Genomic DNA, 17,803 nt, shown 5'->3' on the forward strand with positions numbered 1-17,803 from the left:
GCAGCATTAGGTCAGCTTCAGCTCGACCTGATGTTCTCTGAGGTTTGAGCGTCTAACGAGAGTCGCTCGTTGTTCCAGGGAGAGTATCCTATGGCTCTCTATCCAGTTATACTGCTCATGAGTGTTCATCCCCCTGTGTCTGGCCTATCCCGCCATGACACTGTATTAATAAAGTCTGAATTTGAAATATACTTAGAATTTGTTTTAATAAGTTAATGATAAGTCTAAATTTATATTGACAATTAATAAAATGTTCTGATGACAGGTGAAGGCTAAAACCAAGAGATTACATAGAGAGTTTGTTCAACCCACCCCATCACTGTGTACAACCCCATCATATCAGTTAAAATGAAGCCACTAACGTTGAATTCATATTTCAAGATTAGAGACAAAAAATATTTTGAATTGACACTTTCCAAAAAAAATTTTACTAGTAGGTAAACATTTTAACATGTACTTCATGTATTACGACTCAAATTGTGTACATATTATCTATTGTCTTTTTTTTGTATATACATTTATATACATATATTTAATTTAATATTTGATCTTTTTTGTAAACTTTCATGGACACATTATATTTCTTAAATATTAAATATAGAGGAGCAGAGCAGAACAAGCTTACTTATCTTATTCATACAAACATATCCAAACCTCACTTATGAACAAATAATAACATGCAAAATTTCAGATGGATACATTTCAAAGGGCAATTTTCTGAGTTATCTATAGACAACCAGCAGTCAGCAATATGGTTGTACAATGATTTAACGTATTACTATATGATAATGTGTTGGACAATTGTGTCCATACTTTCTCCAAAACAGCATGACAAAGTACTGGTTTATGGGCTTTCAATTACAAATCTCACCATGCTCAAAACACTTAACATCTTGCCAATTAATGCAATAAAATGTCCAATCTGAGACAGGATGCCTTAAGTTAGAATAATAATTAAGTTACTTTTAATAGTGCGTACCATCTTTTTTAATGTAAACAAATTGTGGCTTTATGACCTTATTTTTTTTTATGTGAAAACAGATTAGTTCTGGAAGAGCCTGGCTGGAATATTTTACCTGATAAAACCATTCTTAATGCTTTTCTAAACCACTTGTAGAAGAAAGCATATACAATAGGGTTACAGGTTGAATTAAAAAATCCAATCCAAATAAGCATGTCAATCAAAACTGGAGGAACTGAGTAACCAATAAATGGATCAATAACATTGCAGATAAAAAATGGTGTCCACAATGACAGGAACACCCCCATAATCACTGCCAGAGTTTTGGTGGCTTTTCTCTCTTCTTTGCTTAGCACTGATTGCATACTGTTTTTACATTTTGAGTCCTGAATAGACTTTGCCTGCTTTTGTGCAACATGAAATATCTTTAGATATATACTGAGCATCACAACACCTGGGAAATAAAAGGAAAGCAAAGGAAGCAGTGCTTGCAGCTGCACTTTGGAAAAACACACAACCTCCTTCACATGCAATATTATAATAATAAAACTTTTCAATTCCAAGAATATTCAGCTCCAGAAATATTATTCCAAACCCGACTGCAGTTGAGACACTCCAGCAGATGAAAATCATAATTATTGTGACAAGAGGGGTAATTTTACTATGATAGAGTAAGGGGTGACACACAGCATAATATCTGTCAATGGATATGAAAGACAAATTTAAAATAGAAGCAGTGCACAACATGATACCAACACTGCTGTGTATTTTACAAAATAAAGTACCCAGGTACCAGCAAGTCTCTACAGAGCGTAGCATCCCAGGAGGCATTACAATGCCACCCAGCAGCAAATCAGTCACAGCCAGAGAAAGAACAAGGTAATTAGTTGGCATGTGCAGCTGCTTAAAATGAACAATGGTTATGATGACAAAAAGGTTTCCAAATACTTCAAAATCACCACTGAACCAAAAAACATGTACAGTGGCACCCTCAAAATCAGAGGATAGGCAAGCTTTGGACAGGATCCATTTAAAAAGTCATAGCAAAGAGGAGTAATGTCCTTTATCTGAGCATGGCTTGAGTTCATTCTGAACTGCTAAGTGGACTCTTTTTTTGGAAATAGAATCTTTAAAAAACGATTTACAATTTTCATAACACAACTAGTACTTATCCTAAGTAGCTGCAGTTATTTCCATTACAAATTCATTTGCATAACTTCACAATTAATAATGAGCTTAAATGGTAAGAAAAGCATTGACAACACATTATGTGTCTGGTGTTATCTTATGTTTTCTTATGTCATGTTTGATTCATAATGACATACAGGAGAATAGAGAATGAGCCCTCCAGCACTTTTGTCACTACATGTGATAAAACACGTCACATGTTCCCTTGCAGTCATACGTTAATAGTTATCCCATGATAATACATTGACTGGAAAAACATTATTCTTATGAAATAAAAATAGATTATGGTTTAAGGTTGTAAGAAGTAACAATTTATTCTATTTGCAATTAGTTAAGAGTGACTTGGTGCAAAACCTTTGACTTGCAGTAGATCTGCATCTTTCTACAAGTCAACCTTCATCCTGCAAGGAAATATTAGTTAATTTAGATACATTTTCCTTATACCCATAGCTCACCTACTAATTTGGATATGCCAGCTGTTTAACTTGATCAGTCAGCTGCTGGCTATGTTATCTAATTACAGAGGAGAGAAGGAGAGAAAGTAAATAAGAACTGTGGTTTGTCAGAACATCTGATGTTGAAATCCAAAATCCAAAAGTGAGTGCTCCAATTAAGAGTACCACTTCAGATAGTCTCATTTAACGTTGCCCACTCTTGGACAAATTTTTACATTCTCGTTTCCAAGAAAAAAGTACCACAGACTTTTATAAGTAACTTACTTTGCTCATACACCAGTGGCGCCGAGAATGCAGGCCCGGTGACGAGCTCCTCCGTGTGGTGTTTGTTTTTGTTTGTTAATGTTGTCTATTGTACGTCAAACTCAGTTAGTTGGAGCAGGGAACAACTACTGAGCTTCAGGAACAACATTTCCCCTGAAAACATCCCAGAATTTGTTCAAGAACCTTCAGTTTGTGCGGAGATCCTCACCACAGCCGCGCTGGCTGCGCTCGGCCTCGCCAGGAGACTGTGGAGAAGCACGCGCTCGTGCGTCTGAGGCAGCGCGGGGCTCGTACACCCCTACCGTCATTATTCCTCTCCAACCTCCGATCTCTCAGCAACAAAACTGAGGAACTACTTCTGATCAACCAAACCAACAATGACTTCTCCGCTGCTTCTGCGCTCTGCTTCACGGAGACCTGGCTGTCCGAGCTGACCCCGGACAGCGCGCTGCACCTCCCGGGCTTCCAGCTGCACAGAGCGGACAGAGACGCGGAGAGCAGCGGCAAGAGCAGAGGAGGAGGAATCTGCTTCTACATCAAGGAGCGCTGGTGTAGAGACACTACGGTACTGTTAAAATCCTGCTCCCCTCATCTGGAATCTCTGTTCATAACCTGTAGGCCGTTCTACTCGCCCAGAGAGTTCAGCTCGTTCATCCTAGCCGGCACCTACATTGCGCCAAGCGCGTGCACGAGCGACGCGCTGAAACAGCTGGCGGAACAGATCACGAAGGTGGAGCGGGAGTTCCCGGACTCACTCCTCATCATTCTGGGGGATTTTAACAGTGCAAACCTCACGAAGGAGATGTCCAGATACAGACAACACATCATGTGTCCAACACGAGGAGGCAACACACTGGACAAGTGCTACACCTGTATCAAGAATGCCTATCGCGCGGTCACGCGCGCAGCTGTCGGGCTCTCCGATCACAGCCTCGTTCACCTCATTCCAACATACCGGCAGAAACTCAAAACCAACAAGCCGGTCATCACAACTTTGAAGAGGTGGACCAGTGGACACATTGAGAAGCTGCAGGGCTGCTTTGAATCCACAGACTGGGCTGTGTTTGAGGAGGCGACAGACGGACTGGACGAATACACAGACACTGTGACGTCATACATCAGTTTCTGTGAAGACAGCTGTATCTCAACTAAATCACAGGTGAGATACAGTAACAACAAACCCTGGTTTACTGCTGAACTCAAACAGCTTCGGAGGGAAAAGGAGGAAGCGTTCAGGAGTGGAGATAGAACTGTCTTTAAGAAGGCCAAATACAGACTGGAGAAAGGGATTAGAGCTGCGAAGAGCAAGTACTCAGAGCAGCTGAACAGACACATCACTGCTAACGACCCATCTTCAGCCTGGAAAGGCCTTCAGCTTCTCACTGGTCACAAGGTGAGAAAGACCCCCCTCCTCCTGAACGACCGACACCTCACGAACGACCTGAATGAGTTCTACTGCAGATTTGAACTCACAAAAGACAATCAGACTGTCTACCCCCCATCACCCCCCTCCTCCTCCACTCCCACCCCCACACTGGCCCTCTCACCTCTGCCTCCTGCTCATCTCTGCATCAACCTGCAGGATGTTCACAGGCTCTTCAGCAGACAGAAGGTGAGGAAAGCCCCCGGGCCCGACTCAGTCTCTCCATCCACCCTAAAACACTGCTGTGACCAACTAGCTCCAGTGTTTACAGACATTTTTAACAGATCACTGGAACTCTGCTCTGTTCCAGCCTGCTTCAAAACCTCCACCATCATTCCAGTTCCCAAGAAATCCACCATCACCGGACTGAATGATTACAGGCCTGTCGCCCTGACCTCTGTAGTCATGAAGGTCTTTGAACGCCTGATCCTAGCCCACCTGAAGTCCATCACAGGTCCCTGCTGGACCCCTTGCAGTTTGCGTACCGAGCAAACAGGTCTGTCGATGATGTGGTCAACCTGACCCTGCACTTTATCCTGCAACATCTCGACAGCCATGGAAACTATGCTAGGGTTTTGTTTGTGGACTTTAGCACGGCCTTTAACACTGTTGTGCCGCAGCTTCTTCAGACCAAACTCTCCCAGCTGTCAGTGCCAGACTCCATGTGTCGGTGGATCGTGGATTTTCTGACAGACAGGAGACAGCAGGTGCGGCTGGGGAAACACACTTCAGACCTCCGGACACTCAGTACTGGAGTCCCTCAGGGTTGTGTTCTTTCACCCCTTCTCTTCAGCCTCTACACTAATGACTGTGTCTCCAAAGATCCAGCTGTAAAGATCCTGAAATTTGCAGATGACTCCACTCTGGTGGGCCTCATAGCTAACGGTGATGAGTCTGCTTACAGAAAGGAAATTGAGCAGCTGGTGTCCTGGTGCAGCAACAACCACCTGCTGCTAAACACAGAAAAGACTGTAGAGATGGTGGTGGACTTCTGACGCAATCCACCCACCCTTCCCCCCCTCCACATCAACAACACTGCAGTATCAATGGTGGAGTCACTCAAGTTCCTGGGCACCACCATTTCCAGAGACTTGAAATGGGAGAAAAACACCATCTCCATCATCAAAAAAGCTCAACAAAGAATGTTCTTTTTGAGACAACTCAAGAAATTCAACCTGCCACAGACTCTGATGATCCAGTTCTACACAGCGATCATCGAGTCAATTATCACAGCCTCCATAACTATCTGGTTTGGTTCCTCCACCTCACAAGAAAGAACCAAACTCCAGCTCATCATCCGGACAGCAGAGAGGATCATCGGATGTAACCTGCCATCACTTCAGCAGATCTACACCAGCAGGATGAGGAAGCGGGCTGGCAAGATTACATCTGACCCCTCACATCCTGGACACCTCCTCTTCCAGACACTCCCCTCGGGTAGAAGACTGCGGTCCATCAAAACCAGCACAACACGTCATGCTAACAGCTTCTTCCCCAGAGCTGTAGCGCTCCTCAATCACAGTGGACACCTCCCACTTTAAACCTCAAAACTTACAACTGAACTGTACCAAACCGGACTGAACAGCTATTTTGCACTCTGCCTATTTTGCACTATGACTATTTGCACACCTGTACAGATGTTCTTTTCTGTAAATATATTTTCAGCTCTTTATTACCTTAGTACTTTTTACTTTTTTAATTTATCCCCTACCCTATTTATTGTTTAGTGTCATTTTCCTTTAGTTTAAGACTGTGTTCTGTGTTTTTTTGTTACTTGTCATACGTGTTGCTCTCACCAAGACAAATTCCTTGTATGTGTAACATACTTGGTGAAATAAAGAGATTCTGATTCTGATTCTGATTCTGAGAAGGGCTAGCATAGTAAGGAGATCCCACAAAATTTTTTCAAGCATGTTCTAGATCTGAGACAAAAAGTTCTGTTTGTCTCACGCAGAATCAGGTCTAAGGTATGACCCTGCATTAGTCTAGCAATGTTCTTGCACACTGTAGTAATTGGTCTTCATAATGATAGCATCAAAACATTATATGTGGCAAAGAGGCAGAAAGACATAAAAAGGAAGCTTTCTGTATAACAACCTGCTGTTTTCCATGCAGTCATGTCTTTTCCGAGTAAATGGGCACATACTCATCCAGCCCGAACTGCTGGAACACCTCTACCAATGTCAGACCAGCTGCCACCTACCAGTCTGACCAGCAGGACCGCCCCACCACCACCCATGCCAGACCAGCAGCACACCCTCCTACCACTGCTACCTACTTATTGACCATGTTAAAACCTAAATGGATCTGCCACTATTAATAATATCACTATTAACCATCATTACTCTTACCATCACTGCCACGACTATATTAAGTTATACTACACCATGCTTATTATATTATGATTATCATTATGTTGCAACTGAGTAGTAGAACAGTTTATGTGGTTTGGTGACTTTTTGTCAATAATTTAGAAATAGTTCTGACCAGAGGAGTCCCCCTTGTGAATCTTTGTTCCTCCCAAGGTTCCTTCTTCCAGCTCTGAGGGAGTTTTTCCTTGCCACTGTCGCTGTTGACTTGCTCACTGGGGGTCTTAGATTTTTTATGTCTTTTTTATGTTATTTTATATTTTCTGTCTTTTACTAATTACTAATTACTGAAAGCTGCACGGTGACAACAGTTGTAAAAAGCGATATACAAATAAATTTGATTTGATTTGTGCTGTGATCCTTTTAAATCACTGTTTCTAATGAATCTTGTAAATCTTTTATAAAAGAATATTGTGTTCAATAATACACTGCTCAAATAAGGCTCACTAGTGTGTGTGTCCTCCACATGCCTGCATGACCTCCCTACAATGCCTGGGTATGCTCCTAATGAGGCAGCGGATGTTCTCTTAAGGGATCTCTTTCCAGACCTAGATTAAAACATTAGTTAACTCCTGGACAGCCTGCGGTGCAATGTGGAGTTGGTGGATGGAACAAGACATGATGTCCCAGATGTGCTTGATTGGATTCAGGTCTGGGGAACGGGCAGGCCAGACCACAACATCAATGCTTTCATCGTGCAGGAACTGCTGATACAATTCAGTCACATGAGGCCTAGCATTGTCATGCATCAGAAGGAACCCAACCCCACTGCACCAGCATATGGTCTCACAATAGGTCTGAGGATCTCATCCTGGTACCTAATGCCAGTCAAGGGACCTCTGGCTAGCACATGAAGAGCTGTGTGGCCCTTAAAAGAAATGCACCCCCACACCATTACTGACCCACTGCCTAACCGGTCATACTGGAAGATGTTGCAGGCAGCAAAACATTCTCCACGGCATCTCCAGACTCTGTCATGTCCGTCACATGTGTTCAGTGTGGGTCTGCTTTCATCAGTGAAGAGCACAGGGTGCCAATGGTGAATCTGCCAATCTTAGTGTTCTCTGGCAAATGCCAATCGCCCTGCATGGGCTGTAAGCACAAGCCTCACTTGTGGATGTCAGGCCCCTTATACCACCCTTATGGAGTCTGTTTCTGACAATTTGAGCAGAAACATGGATATTAGTGGCCTACTGGAGGTCATTTTGCAGGGCTCTGGCACTGCTCCTCCCGTGGTCCTGCTGCTGGGTTTTTGCCCTCATACAGCCCCCTCCACATCTCCTGGTGTACTGGCCTGTCTCCTGGTATTCGTTATATGCTCTGGACACTGTGTTGACTGATACAGCAAACCTTCTTGCCACACCTCGCATTGATGTGCCATCCTGGATGAGCTGCACTACCTGAGCAACTTCTGTAGGTTATAGACACTGCCTCATTCTACCTCTAGGGGTGAGAGCACTGACAAAATGCAGTGAAAAAGTGACCAAAACATCAGCCAGAAAGGATGAGAACAGAGAAATGGTCTGTGGTCACCACCTGCAGAATCACTCCTTTATAGGGCTGTCTTGCTAATTGCACAACAGCAGTTGAAACTAATTCACAATCAGTGTTGCAACTAGACAGGTTGATTTTACAGAAATGTAATTGACTTGGCGTTACATTGTGTTGTTCCCTTTATGTTTTTAAATGCCATTTTGCACTGATCTAGATGGGGGAAATCAATGGAAACCTTACAGATGCAAAATGGTCAAACCTGATCAGAAGTCAAGTACTATGATTTTGTTTTATTTAAATGCACTGTTTTTGATACTTTTTGTGTTAATGTTTGGACAACATTTATGTTTGTCGGGGAGTGTGTGGTAGGTATAAAAAGTCCATCATTTGTGATGGGTTAAAAGTTATTTGTGATGAGTTAGTTCTTCAGTATAAGTCAGTTTCCTCAGAAAAAAAAGTTAGTTAATACAGAATAGACAATGAGCCAGAGCATTTTTAGTAATTGGTTATGGTTAGAAAACCAGTGGTAATTCACAAACTAAAATTGTTGTTAATGCTGGCTAGTTATACATGCAGTTTAAGTATTCTACGAGGTTTCTGTAGTGGAAGACATGCACAGATGTGAGAATGTGTTGATGTACTAAAATTCTCCTATTTGCCTATTTTGTATGAAAACACAATTCACAATATAGCAGTGAGTTTTCTTATTTGTTATCATCGCTTTGCAGGGGTACAGCATGTATATTTGCACTTTAATGAGGCTTGGCCTTATCCAGATATAATCCGGATACTCAAGATGCACAAAGTGACCAGGTATAAACAGGGTCAGATAGTCCTCCAGGATTTCCTTGTATTTGGCCTTATTCATTTGATCCTTTACCTTTACAAGCTTTCCAGTGCCTGCTGCAGGAAGCATCCACACAGAATGATGTTTGGTGTCCTCCAGAGCATGTAGTCTGATGGCAAAACAATCCCACATGCCGAACTGTAGTCGAGATTTATATTTATATTTATATTTAATAAAAGCTTCCCAAAACAGCGATTTTAGATGATATAGATGACATATGGTGAAATACAATTTTTAATTGATATACAAAATATACAATTTGGTTCTGCAGTTATTCTAAGAGTTACCCTGTTATTACTCCTTGGACTTTCAGCTCAGAACTCTATAAACAATCCTCTGGATTTCAGGTCCCCATCACATTTACCCAGGATTTAATATACATTACTTTAACAATGAGGCTTTTCTGTAGATTTGAACTATGCTAAGTCATATATCACAAAAGGGAATTAAAAATATGTATTGTTTGCTTTTGTTGGTTTGGTCATATGTTTGGAAGTGTGCACCATGTCTGTGGATGTGTACTTTACGCTTAGTTTTTTTAGAAGTCTATTTACCTCATTACATGTAAAGGGTACATGCAGGTGCACCACACCTTTCATGAATTTAGTTGACATGGTTTAATTTTTTATTTGCTGGCTTAAAAAAACACTTGGAGGAAAAACATCCTGGAGGACAATTCATTTATTCATGTGTTTAAAGTCAATATATTGGATGATGTAATAAATGAAACTTTTTTCTGTAAAAACATTGCCAAAGCAGAATTTCTCTCAAGGTTTTTATTTACTCAGCACTTACTTTTACATTTTAAAACTTCAAAATAACATTGTCTATTTTTACACTAAAATGAAATGTTAGTTAGTGAGTTATTTGTACTGTTTTAGTACAATGGCTTGATTTCAGAAAATATTGTTGTGGAGTTTATGAGTAATTCTTGAAGACCCTGACTGAAATATTTGACCTGATAAAATAATCCTAAACGCTTTTCTAAACCACTTGTAGAAGAAAGCATACACAATAGGGTTACAGGTTGAATTCATAAGTACAATCCAGGCAAGCATATAAAAAATATTGGAGGAATTGAGTAGCCAGTAAAAGGATTGAGGATGTTGCAGATAAAGAACGGCATCCAAAGTGACAGGAACACACCCAAAATCACAGCCAGAGTTTTTGTGGCTTTTCTCTCTTCTTTGCTTATTACTGTCTGTGTATTTTTACATTTTGAGTCCTGAATAGACTTTGCTTGCTTTTGTGCAACACAGAATATCTTTATATATATACTGAGCATCACCATGCCTGGGAAATAGAAGGAAAAGTCAAGTCAAGTCAAGTCAGATTTATTTGTATAGCGCTTTTTACAACTGTTGTCGTCACAAAGCAGCTTTACATAATTAGTACTTAATAAAGGACAGAGACAGAGAAGAAAGAAGAAATAACATGAAGGATCAAAGACCCCCCGTGAGCAAGCCAAACGGCGACAGTGGCAAGGAAAAACTCCCTCAAAGCTGGAGGAAGAAATCTTGGGAGGAACCAAGACTCACAAGGGGGACCCATCCTCCTCTGGTCAGAACTATTTAAACATTAATGATAAAAATTACTAAACCAGATACAACAGAAAGTTAATAGTGGTGATATCTAGGTTTCAACACGGCCACCAAACAGGCAGCAGTGGCAGGCGGGAGAGCCGCCGGTCCGCCATGGGTGGTGGCGGGTGGGGGGGCCCGCTGGCCGGACTGGTAGGTGGCAGCTGGTTTGACGCAGGTAGAGGGGACCTCAGCGGGCAATCTTCCAGCAGGTCGGGCTGGGTGGCAGAGAGAGGAAGCAGTGCTCGATGCTGTGCTTTAAAACAACACACAACTTCCTTCACATGCAATATTCTTATAGTAAAACTCTTCAATACCCAGAATGTTAATCTCCAGAAATATTATTCCAAACCCAACTGCTGTGGAAACACTCCAGCATGTGACAATCATGATTACTGTGACAAAGGAGGTGATTTTATGGTGATACAGCAGTGGGTGACACACAGCATAGTATCTGTCAATGGAAATGAAGGAGAGATTTAAAATTGAAGCAGTGCAGTGTAAATATTTAAATTTGCAATGTGAAAACAATTGGACTGGTGTTTCAGGGTGGCTTCATGCTTCAACTTGTATATGCAGTTGATTTGTATCTTTACTTAAGCAATTCAACAATCTAGCATATTCTTAAGAAATTTAACTTAAAACATTAATTAAATAAAGTTAAATCATTTCTAATTGTTTATTGTAATAATAGCCATTAAGCCTTTTGGGGGAAAAAAGATTACATGGTTAACCAATCATCTTATTTATAACATTTCTTAATGACGTCCATACTTCAGATACTAAAACACCCACAGGCCTTTGCTTCTATTTTATTATACTCTTTGCAACTGGTATCACCAATACAATGTAATTTCAATTTCTAATAAGGACTTAAAATAATATGCAAGCTCAACCTAAAATCACAGTTAACCCTGTTGTTAGTAACAGGCCTAGCAATACATGCATTAGAATATCACAAAGATCCAGGCAGCATTAAAGGGTCCTTCGAGTGTAAAACATTTTTTCACAACACCAGTTGTGAAATTTACATTCAATCATAATGCACATGACTGTCATTACAATATTGGATTTCTATTTTTTTAACTGTTATTTTTCTGGTGCAAACTGAGGTACAATATGCATATTTAATAGAACAGTTGTAATATTATTATTATTTTTTTTTAAATATGAGCGATCTGTTTTACAAAAAGGTGCTATGGCATAAAATGTGACATCTATTATGTGTTTCACATACCCTTATATGTGACGCTGTCAGGTAAAGAACACAATTCTTGCCCTCACAGCCTTAAGATGTAGACCACAGATTTAAATTAGAGTACCATACATCTCGTGAATCTGGTTGTGTCTCACTCATATACTCATGTTGAGTAACATTCTTCACAAGCCAGTAGGTAGTTCAGTGCTGAAATAACTTTATATCAATGTCCTTGTTAACATGTGGCATCCATAATGAAAATTTGTGGTACAGGAAAATGTAGGGCAGAGCTAATTAATGTAGAAATGAAAGCAAGACCCTTCTTCCCAAGGACCAACAAACCCATGGAAGGATATAAGTGATGTTTAACCGGTGTGAAATGTATCCTGTATTCTAATATAGACACTGCAAGAATTTGTGGGATTATAATTGACTAATCTGACATAAATATATAAATACATTTATATAAATAAATATAAAAACACAAATATTGTGTATTCATATCCTGTCATAAAAGACAATATAAAGTCACAAAACCGGTTCAGTGGATGTAGCAATACTTCAGAAAGAACGCCAAGAGTGCATCAGTTGGAGCAATGGAAAGAAATTTTAATTGTAGACAACATGGATGGTAGAGCTGTGAGGGACATGTATGCCAACATTTACTTTGGTTAATGGAATATTTTGTTTGCATTTGTTCATTACCACAGAATATATTCTTATCACAGAACAAGACTCATGTTTGTTGGTACATCAGATGAAACCAGTATTTTGACAGGAAGTTAGAAAAAATAAGAAATGGCTGGTAAGAAAACAGAAGATATCATAAATTAAACAGATCAAGGCATTTCAACGTGTCACTTTCCAAAGCAGAAATTCTCCTCAGATGCCAAATACACTGTAAAATAGAACATCAGAATTTATTTTATTGTCATTATTGTCTCTTTCTACTCTGAGTACAGAAGGATCAAAATAAATACACAGAAACTGACAAACTGGCATCAGTTAACTCTTATTTATCTTACTAATTAATCAGTCAATTACATGAATAGCTTATGGGCTCTTAGCCAACCTGGGGAAACTACTGGGTCATCAGCATCCTTAAAAATTATACTGTTGTAACCAACAGATGTTAAAACTCCAAAAATTTTAATATTAACTAGGCATCCCATTCTTTTGCAATTATAGTTTTTTTTTTTATTATTTATAACTAAATGTCTAGTTGAAAATGAAAATGTGCATTATGTGCACATTTTGACTACTTTTCTAACAGGGGCTTTATTTTTATTTAGTGTGAAAATAGATTTATTCTTGAAGACCCTGGCTGAAATATTTGACCTGATAAAACCATCCTGAATGCTTTTCTGAACCATGTGTAGAAGAACGCATACACAACAGGATTACAGGTTGAATTCATAAGTCCAATCCAAGCAAACATATCCATCAATACTGGAGGAACTGAGTAACTGATAAATGGATTAATGATATAGCAGACAAAAAATGGTGTCCAAAGTGTTAGAAACACCCCCAAAATCACAGCCAGAGTTTTGGTGGCTTTCCTTTGCTCTCTGCTTAACATTGATTTCATATTGTTTTTACATTTTGAGTCCTCAATGGACTTTGCTTGTTTCTGTGCAACATGGAATATCTTTAAATATATACTGAACATCACAACACCAGGGAAATAGAAGGCAAGGACAGAGGAAGCAGTGCTTGCGGCTGCACTTTCAAACAACACACAACCCCCCTCACATGCAATATTCTCATTGTAAAACTCTTCACTGCCGAGAATGTTGAGCTCCAGAAATATTGTTCCAAACCCCGCTAAAGTGGAGACACTTCAGCAGATGAAAATCATGATTAGTGTTGTAAAGGGGGTGATTTTATTGTGATACAGCAGGGGGTGACACACAGCATAATATCTATCAATGGATATGAAACACAAATTTAAAATGGAAGCTGTGCACAAAGTGATGTCAACACTGCTGTGTATTTTACAAAATAAAGTGCCCAAATACCAGCAAGTCTCTACAGAGCGTACCATGCTAGGAGGCATCAACAAGGCCCCCAGCAGCAGATCAGTTACAGCCAGAGACAGAACAAGATAATTAGTTGGCATATGCAGCTGTTTGAAATGAAGAATGATTATGATGACAAATGAGTTTCCAAAAACTGTTAAAATCACCACTGAGGAGAGAAACAAGTAAAGTGGAACCCTCAAAAACAGAGAATATGCAATCTTTGGACAAGATCCATTTACAAATTCATAGCACAGAGGAGTGATGTCCACTATGTGAGCTTGGCTTGAGTTCATTCTAATGTCCAACTAAAGAGATATATTTTTCTGTAAGGCAATAAATGTCAGAAATGTCAGAAAATGGACTCATTAAAATAAAAAGAATATTGTTCTGTGAGCTGAAAAAAGAAAAAAAAACAGCATTGAAAATACACATCATGTATCAGATGTTATTTAGTTTTTATATTTACATGTAAAAATTTATTATGTTAAAGGAACCCTCCATCTGATCTTACCTTCAATTTCCACAGTGGATAAAATCACACAGTGGCCCAGATTTATACTCTTTCAACACCGCAAGTGATAAAACACCGCCCTCTTGTTGGGGTGATAGGATACTGGACCACTGCTACACTCCATTCAATGACTCAACCCCTTGCACTATTTGATGTCATACCCTGTGTTTGAAATCCTAATGGTTCCTTGGTTTGACAACAAGAAATTCATGCTCATGGGATAGCAGATTTATTAGAAAGTAATTATGTCAGGAAAGGACTTTTAGAGACTTTTAGATGACTTCAAGATATGAGTGCAGCTAAGTGTCCTTTTAAGAGCAATATTTACTTTATTTTTAATATTTACACTCCTGGTGTCCTGCTTTTAGTTTACAAAAGCAAAATGGAAAGATACACCCTGCTGACACTTTGAAAAGGCTCACAAGGTCTGTGTTTTTGGAAGAGTATGACTTGCAAGAAAGTAAGAGAGGTTTAATTTACATTATTGTTCACATGATTAATACTAATCAAATGTGTGTACTATAACATATTTTTTCTTAAATCCTTATATATACACACATTTATAGAACTGTACTTGTTAAAAAACGTTACTTCAGTTGGGTGTGACTGAGATGTGACGAAGCTTTAATTAAGTGTAGGTTCTTTTGACCTTTACGATTAGATAACTAATTGTGTAATATAAGCCTTCCGTGGCCTTACAAAGAAGTTTAATCAAGTATGCTATTAGTATACTTCTTTCAACTAAAATTATGCGAATATGCTTTTAGTTTACTTTGTGTGTACTTATCAGAGGTATAGTAACCAAAATTATACTTAAGTATACTTAAGGCAAATAATTGCTTAAAGTACAGAAACATGCACATACACACAAAACACACACAACTTGATTAACCAAAACTGTCTTTTTAATTAGACAAAACACATTGATTATCTACTACTCTGTTCCACCTTTTACATAATCCTCTTCTAAAACTGTATTCGAAATGATTGTTGTTAAGACATTGTGCTCAACCTTTTATCTTTTGTCTCATTGAGAGCTTTGGTGTACGAAATACTGTTAGTTAAAAACAAAAGACTAATAGAGACAAAAATGTAATAGCAACAACTACATAAAACAGAGATTCATGCCATGCTAAATCGATTTTTTTTTATTCCCCAAATGACTTTAACCAGTTGTGTTAGTGTTGTATAGGTTACACAACTCATGTTTGTTGGTACCTCAGATGGAACCAGTATGTTTTGACATGAAATTAGTAAGAAAAAGGAAGAAATGGCTGATAATAAATCAAAAGGTATCATAAATAAAACAGATCATTTTTAAGACAACTGAACTTGTAATTTTTCAAAGCATGAATTCTTCTCAGATTCCAAATACGCTGTAAAATAGAGCATTAGAACTGTTCTTTCCTATATTAGCAGCACCATAGCAGAAACCTTTTTTATTTATTTTTTTATTGTCATATTGTGTCTTTCTACTCAGAGTACAGGAATAACTAAAACAACTACACAGAAAAAGACAAACTGGCATCACTAAAACTCTTACATAAAGTGACTTTCATTATCTTACTACTGTATCAGTTTACAAGAAATTACATGAATGGCGTATGGGCTCTCAGCCATCCTGGGGCAACTACTGGCTCATCAGCATCCTTAGAAATTCTATTGTTTCAACCAACAGATATAAAAACTCCAAGGATTTCAATATTATCTAGGCAACCCATCATTTTAATAAGAGTACAATCTTTTTTAACTATATATAAAACTAAATGTATAGTTGAAAATGAGACTGAGTACTGCAGTCTATGTTTCTAATAAAAAGTAAGCTTACATTTGCAGCATTTTTGTACAATGCATGCTAACCTTTTCTGACATTTATACATATTTTGTTGTGGTCTTCATTTCATTTAGTGTGAAAACAGCTTTATTCTTGAAGACCCTGGCTGAAATATTTGACCTGATAAAACCATCCTGAATGCTTTTCTAAACCATGTGTAGAAGAACGCATACACAATAGGGTTACAGGTTGAATTCATAAGTCCAATCCAAGCAAACATATCCATCAATACCGGAGGAACTGAGTAACTGATAAATGGATTAATGATATAGCAGACAAAAAATGGTGTCCAAAGTGTTAGAAACACCCCCAAAATCACAGCCAGAGTTTTGGTGGCTTTCCTTTGTTCTCTGCTTAACATTGATTTCATATTGTTTTTACATTTTGAGTCCTCAATGGACTTTGCTTGTTTCTGTGCAACATGAAATATCTTTAAATATATACTGAACATCACAACACCAGGGAAATAAAAAGAAAGGACAGAAGAAGCAGTGCTTGTAGCGGCATTTTCAAACAACACACAACCCCCCTCACATGCAATATTCTCATTGTAAAACTCTTCACTGCCGAGAATGTTGAGCTCCAGAAATATAGTTCCAAACCCCACTAAAGTGGAGATACTCCAGCAGATGAAAATCATGATTAGTGTTGTAAAGGGGGTGATTTTACTGTGATACAGCAGGGGGTGACACACAGCATAATATCTATCAATGGATATGAAACACAAATTTAAAATGGAAGCTGTGCACAAAGTGATGTCAACACTGCTGTGTATTTTACAAAATAAAGTGCCCAAATACCAGCAAGTCTCTACAGAGCGTACCATGCTAGGAGGCATCAACAAGGCCCCCAGCAGCAGATCAGTTACAGCCAGAGACAGAACAAGGTAATTAGTTGGCATATGCAGCTGTTTGAAATGAAGAATGATTATGATGACAAATGAGTTTCCAAAAACTGTTAAAATCACCACTGAGGAGAGAAACAAGTAAAGTGGAACCCTCAAAAACAGAGAATATGCAATCTTTGGACAAGATCCATTTACAAATTCATAGCATAGAGGAGTGATGTCCACTATGTGAGCTTGGCTTGAGTTCATTCTGAAGTCCAAAAATAGCAATATTGTTATCTACCTGCAAGTATAAATGTCACAAAAATAACTCATTAAAATAAAAAAATAAAAAGTGTTCTGCGAGCTGAAAAGGAAACAACAGCATTGAAAATACACATCATGTATCTAATGTTATGTTGCATAGTTTTTATATATACATGCAGAAATGTATTATGTTAAAGGAGCCCTCCATCTGATCTTACCTCTAATTTCCACAGTGGATAAAGTCACAGTGTGGTCCAGATTTATACTCCTCCAACACTGCAAATGATTTGACAATTTCCTCATAGTTGTCCCAAGGTAATACTTCTAATTGGAATACATTACAAGAGAAAGAAACTGGACAGCCTTGACTTAGTTAGAAAACAGCCTGCTCACCACAAAACAAATTTACATCTTCAGATCTCCCATCTGGCTCCAGCCCAGCTGGGACATTTTCCTACCAACTTTGCTAGGGTTCAGTCTAACAAACACATTTTGGGTATGTAGACGACAGTTTGTGAGCAGCAGTCCGTCTTGGTCCTTCAGCTGTGTCCCAATTCCACAAATT

At 38.9% G+C, this 17,803-nt stretch overlaps 2 protein-coding genes and 2 pseudogenes across 2 annotated transcripts; all 4 read right to left on the reverse strand.

The window, feature by feature from the left end:
• Window positions 1–17: 17 nt before the first annotated feature.
• On the reverse strand, window positions 18–1,708 carry LOC140565372 (trace amine-associated receptor 1-like). The gene is made up of 3 exons (XM_072691662.1): window positions 1,557–1,708; window positions 1,077–1,510; window positions 18–52 (listed from the first exon to the last, which is right to left on the reverse strand). The coding sequence occupies exons 1-3, from the start codon at window positions 1,706–1,708 to the stop codon at window positions 18–20; spliced, it is 621 nt and encodes a 206-aa protein (XP_072547763.1).
• Window positions 1,709–9,897: 8,189 nt separating this feature from the next.
• On the reverse strand, window positions 9,898–11,910 carry LOC140566286 (trace amine-associated receptor 1-like; annotated as a pseudogene).
• Window positions 11,911–13,067: 1,157 nt separating this feature from the next.
• On the reverse strand, window positions 13,068–14,093 carry LOC140574897 (trace amine-associated receptor 1-like; annotated as a pseudogene).
• Window positions 14,094–16,215: 2,122 nt separating this feature from the next.
• Window positions 16,216–17,241, reverse strand: LOC140574906 (trace amine-associated receptor 1-like). Its single transcript, XM_072694979.1, has one exon. The coding sequence runs from the start codon at window positions 17,239–17,241 to the stop codon at window positions 16,216–16,218; it is 1,026 nt and encodes a 341-aa protein (XP_072551080.1).
• Window positions 17,242–17,803: the final 562 nt, after the last annotated feature.

Source organism: Salminus brasiliensis, chromosome 1, assembly GCF_030463535.1.
Source record: "Salminus brasiliensis chromosome 1, fSalBra1.hap2, whole genome shotgun sequence".
Taxonomy (NCBI): domain Eukaryota; kingdom Metazoa; phylum Chordata; class Actinopteri; order Characiformes; family Bryconidae; genus Salminus; species Salminus brasiliensis.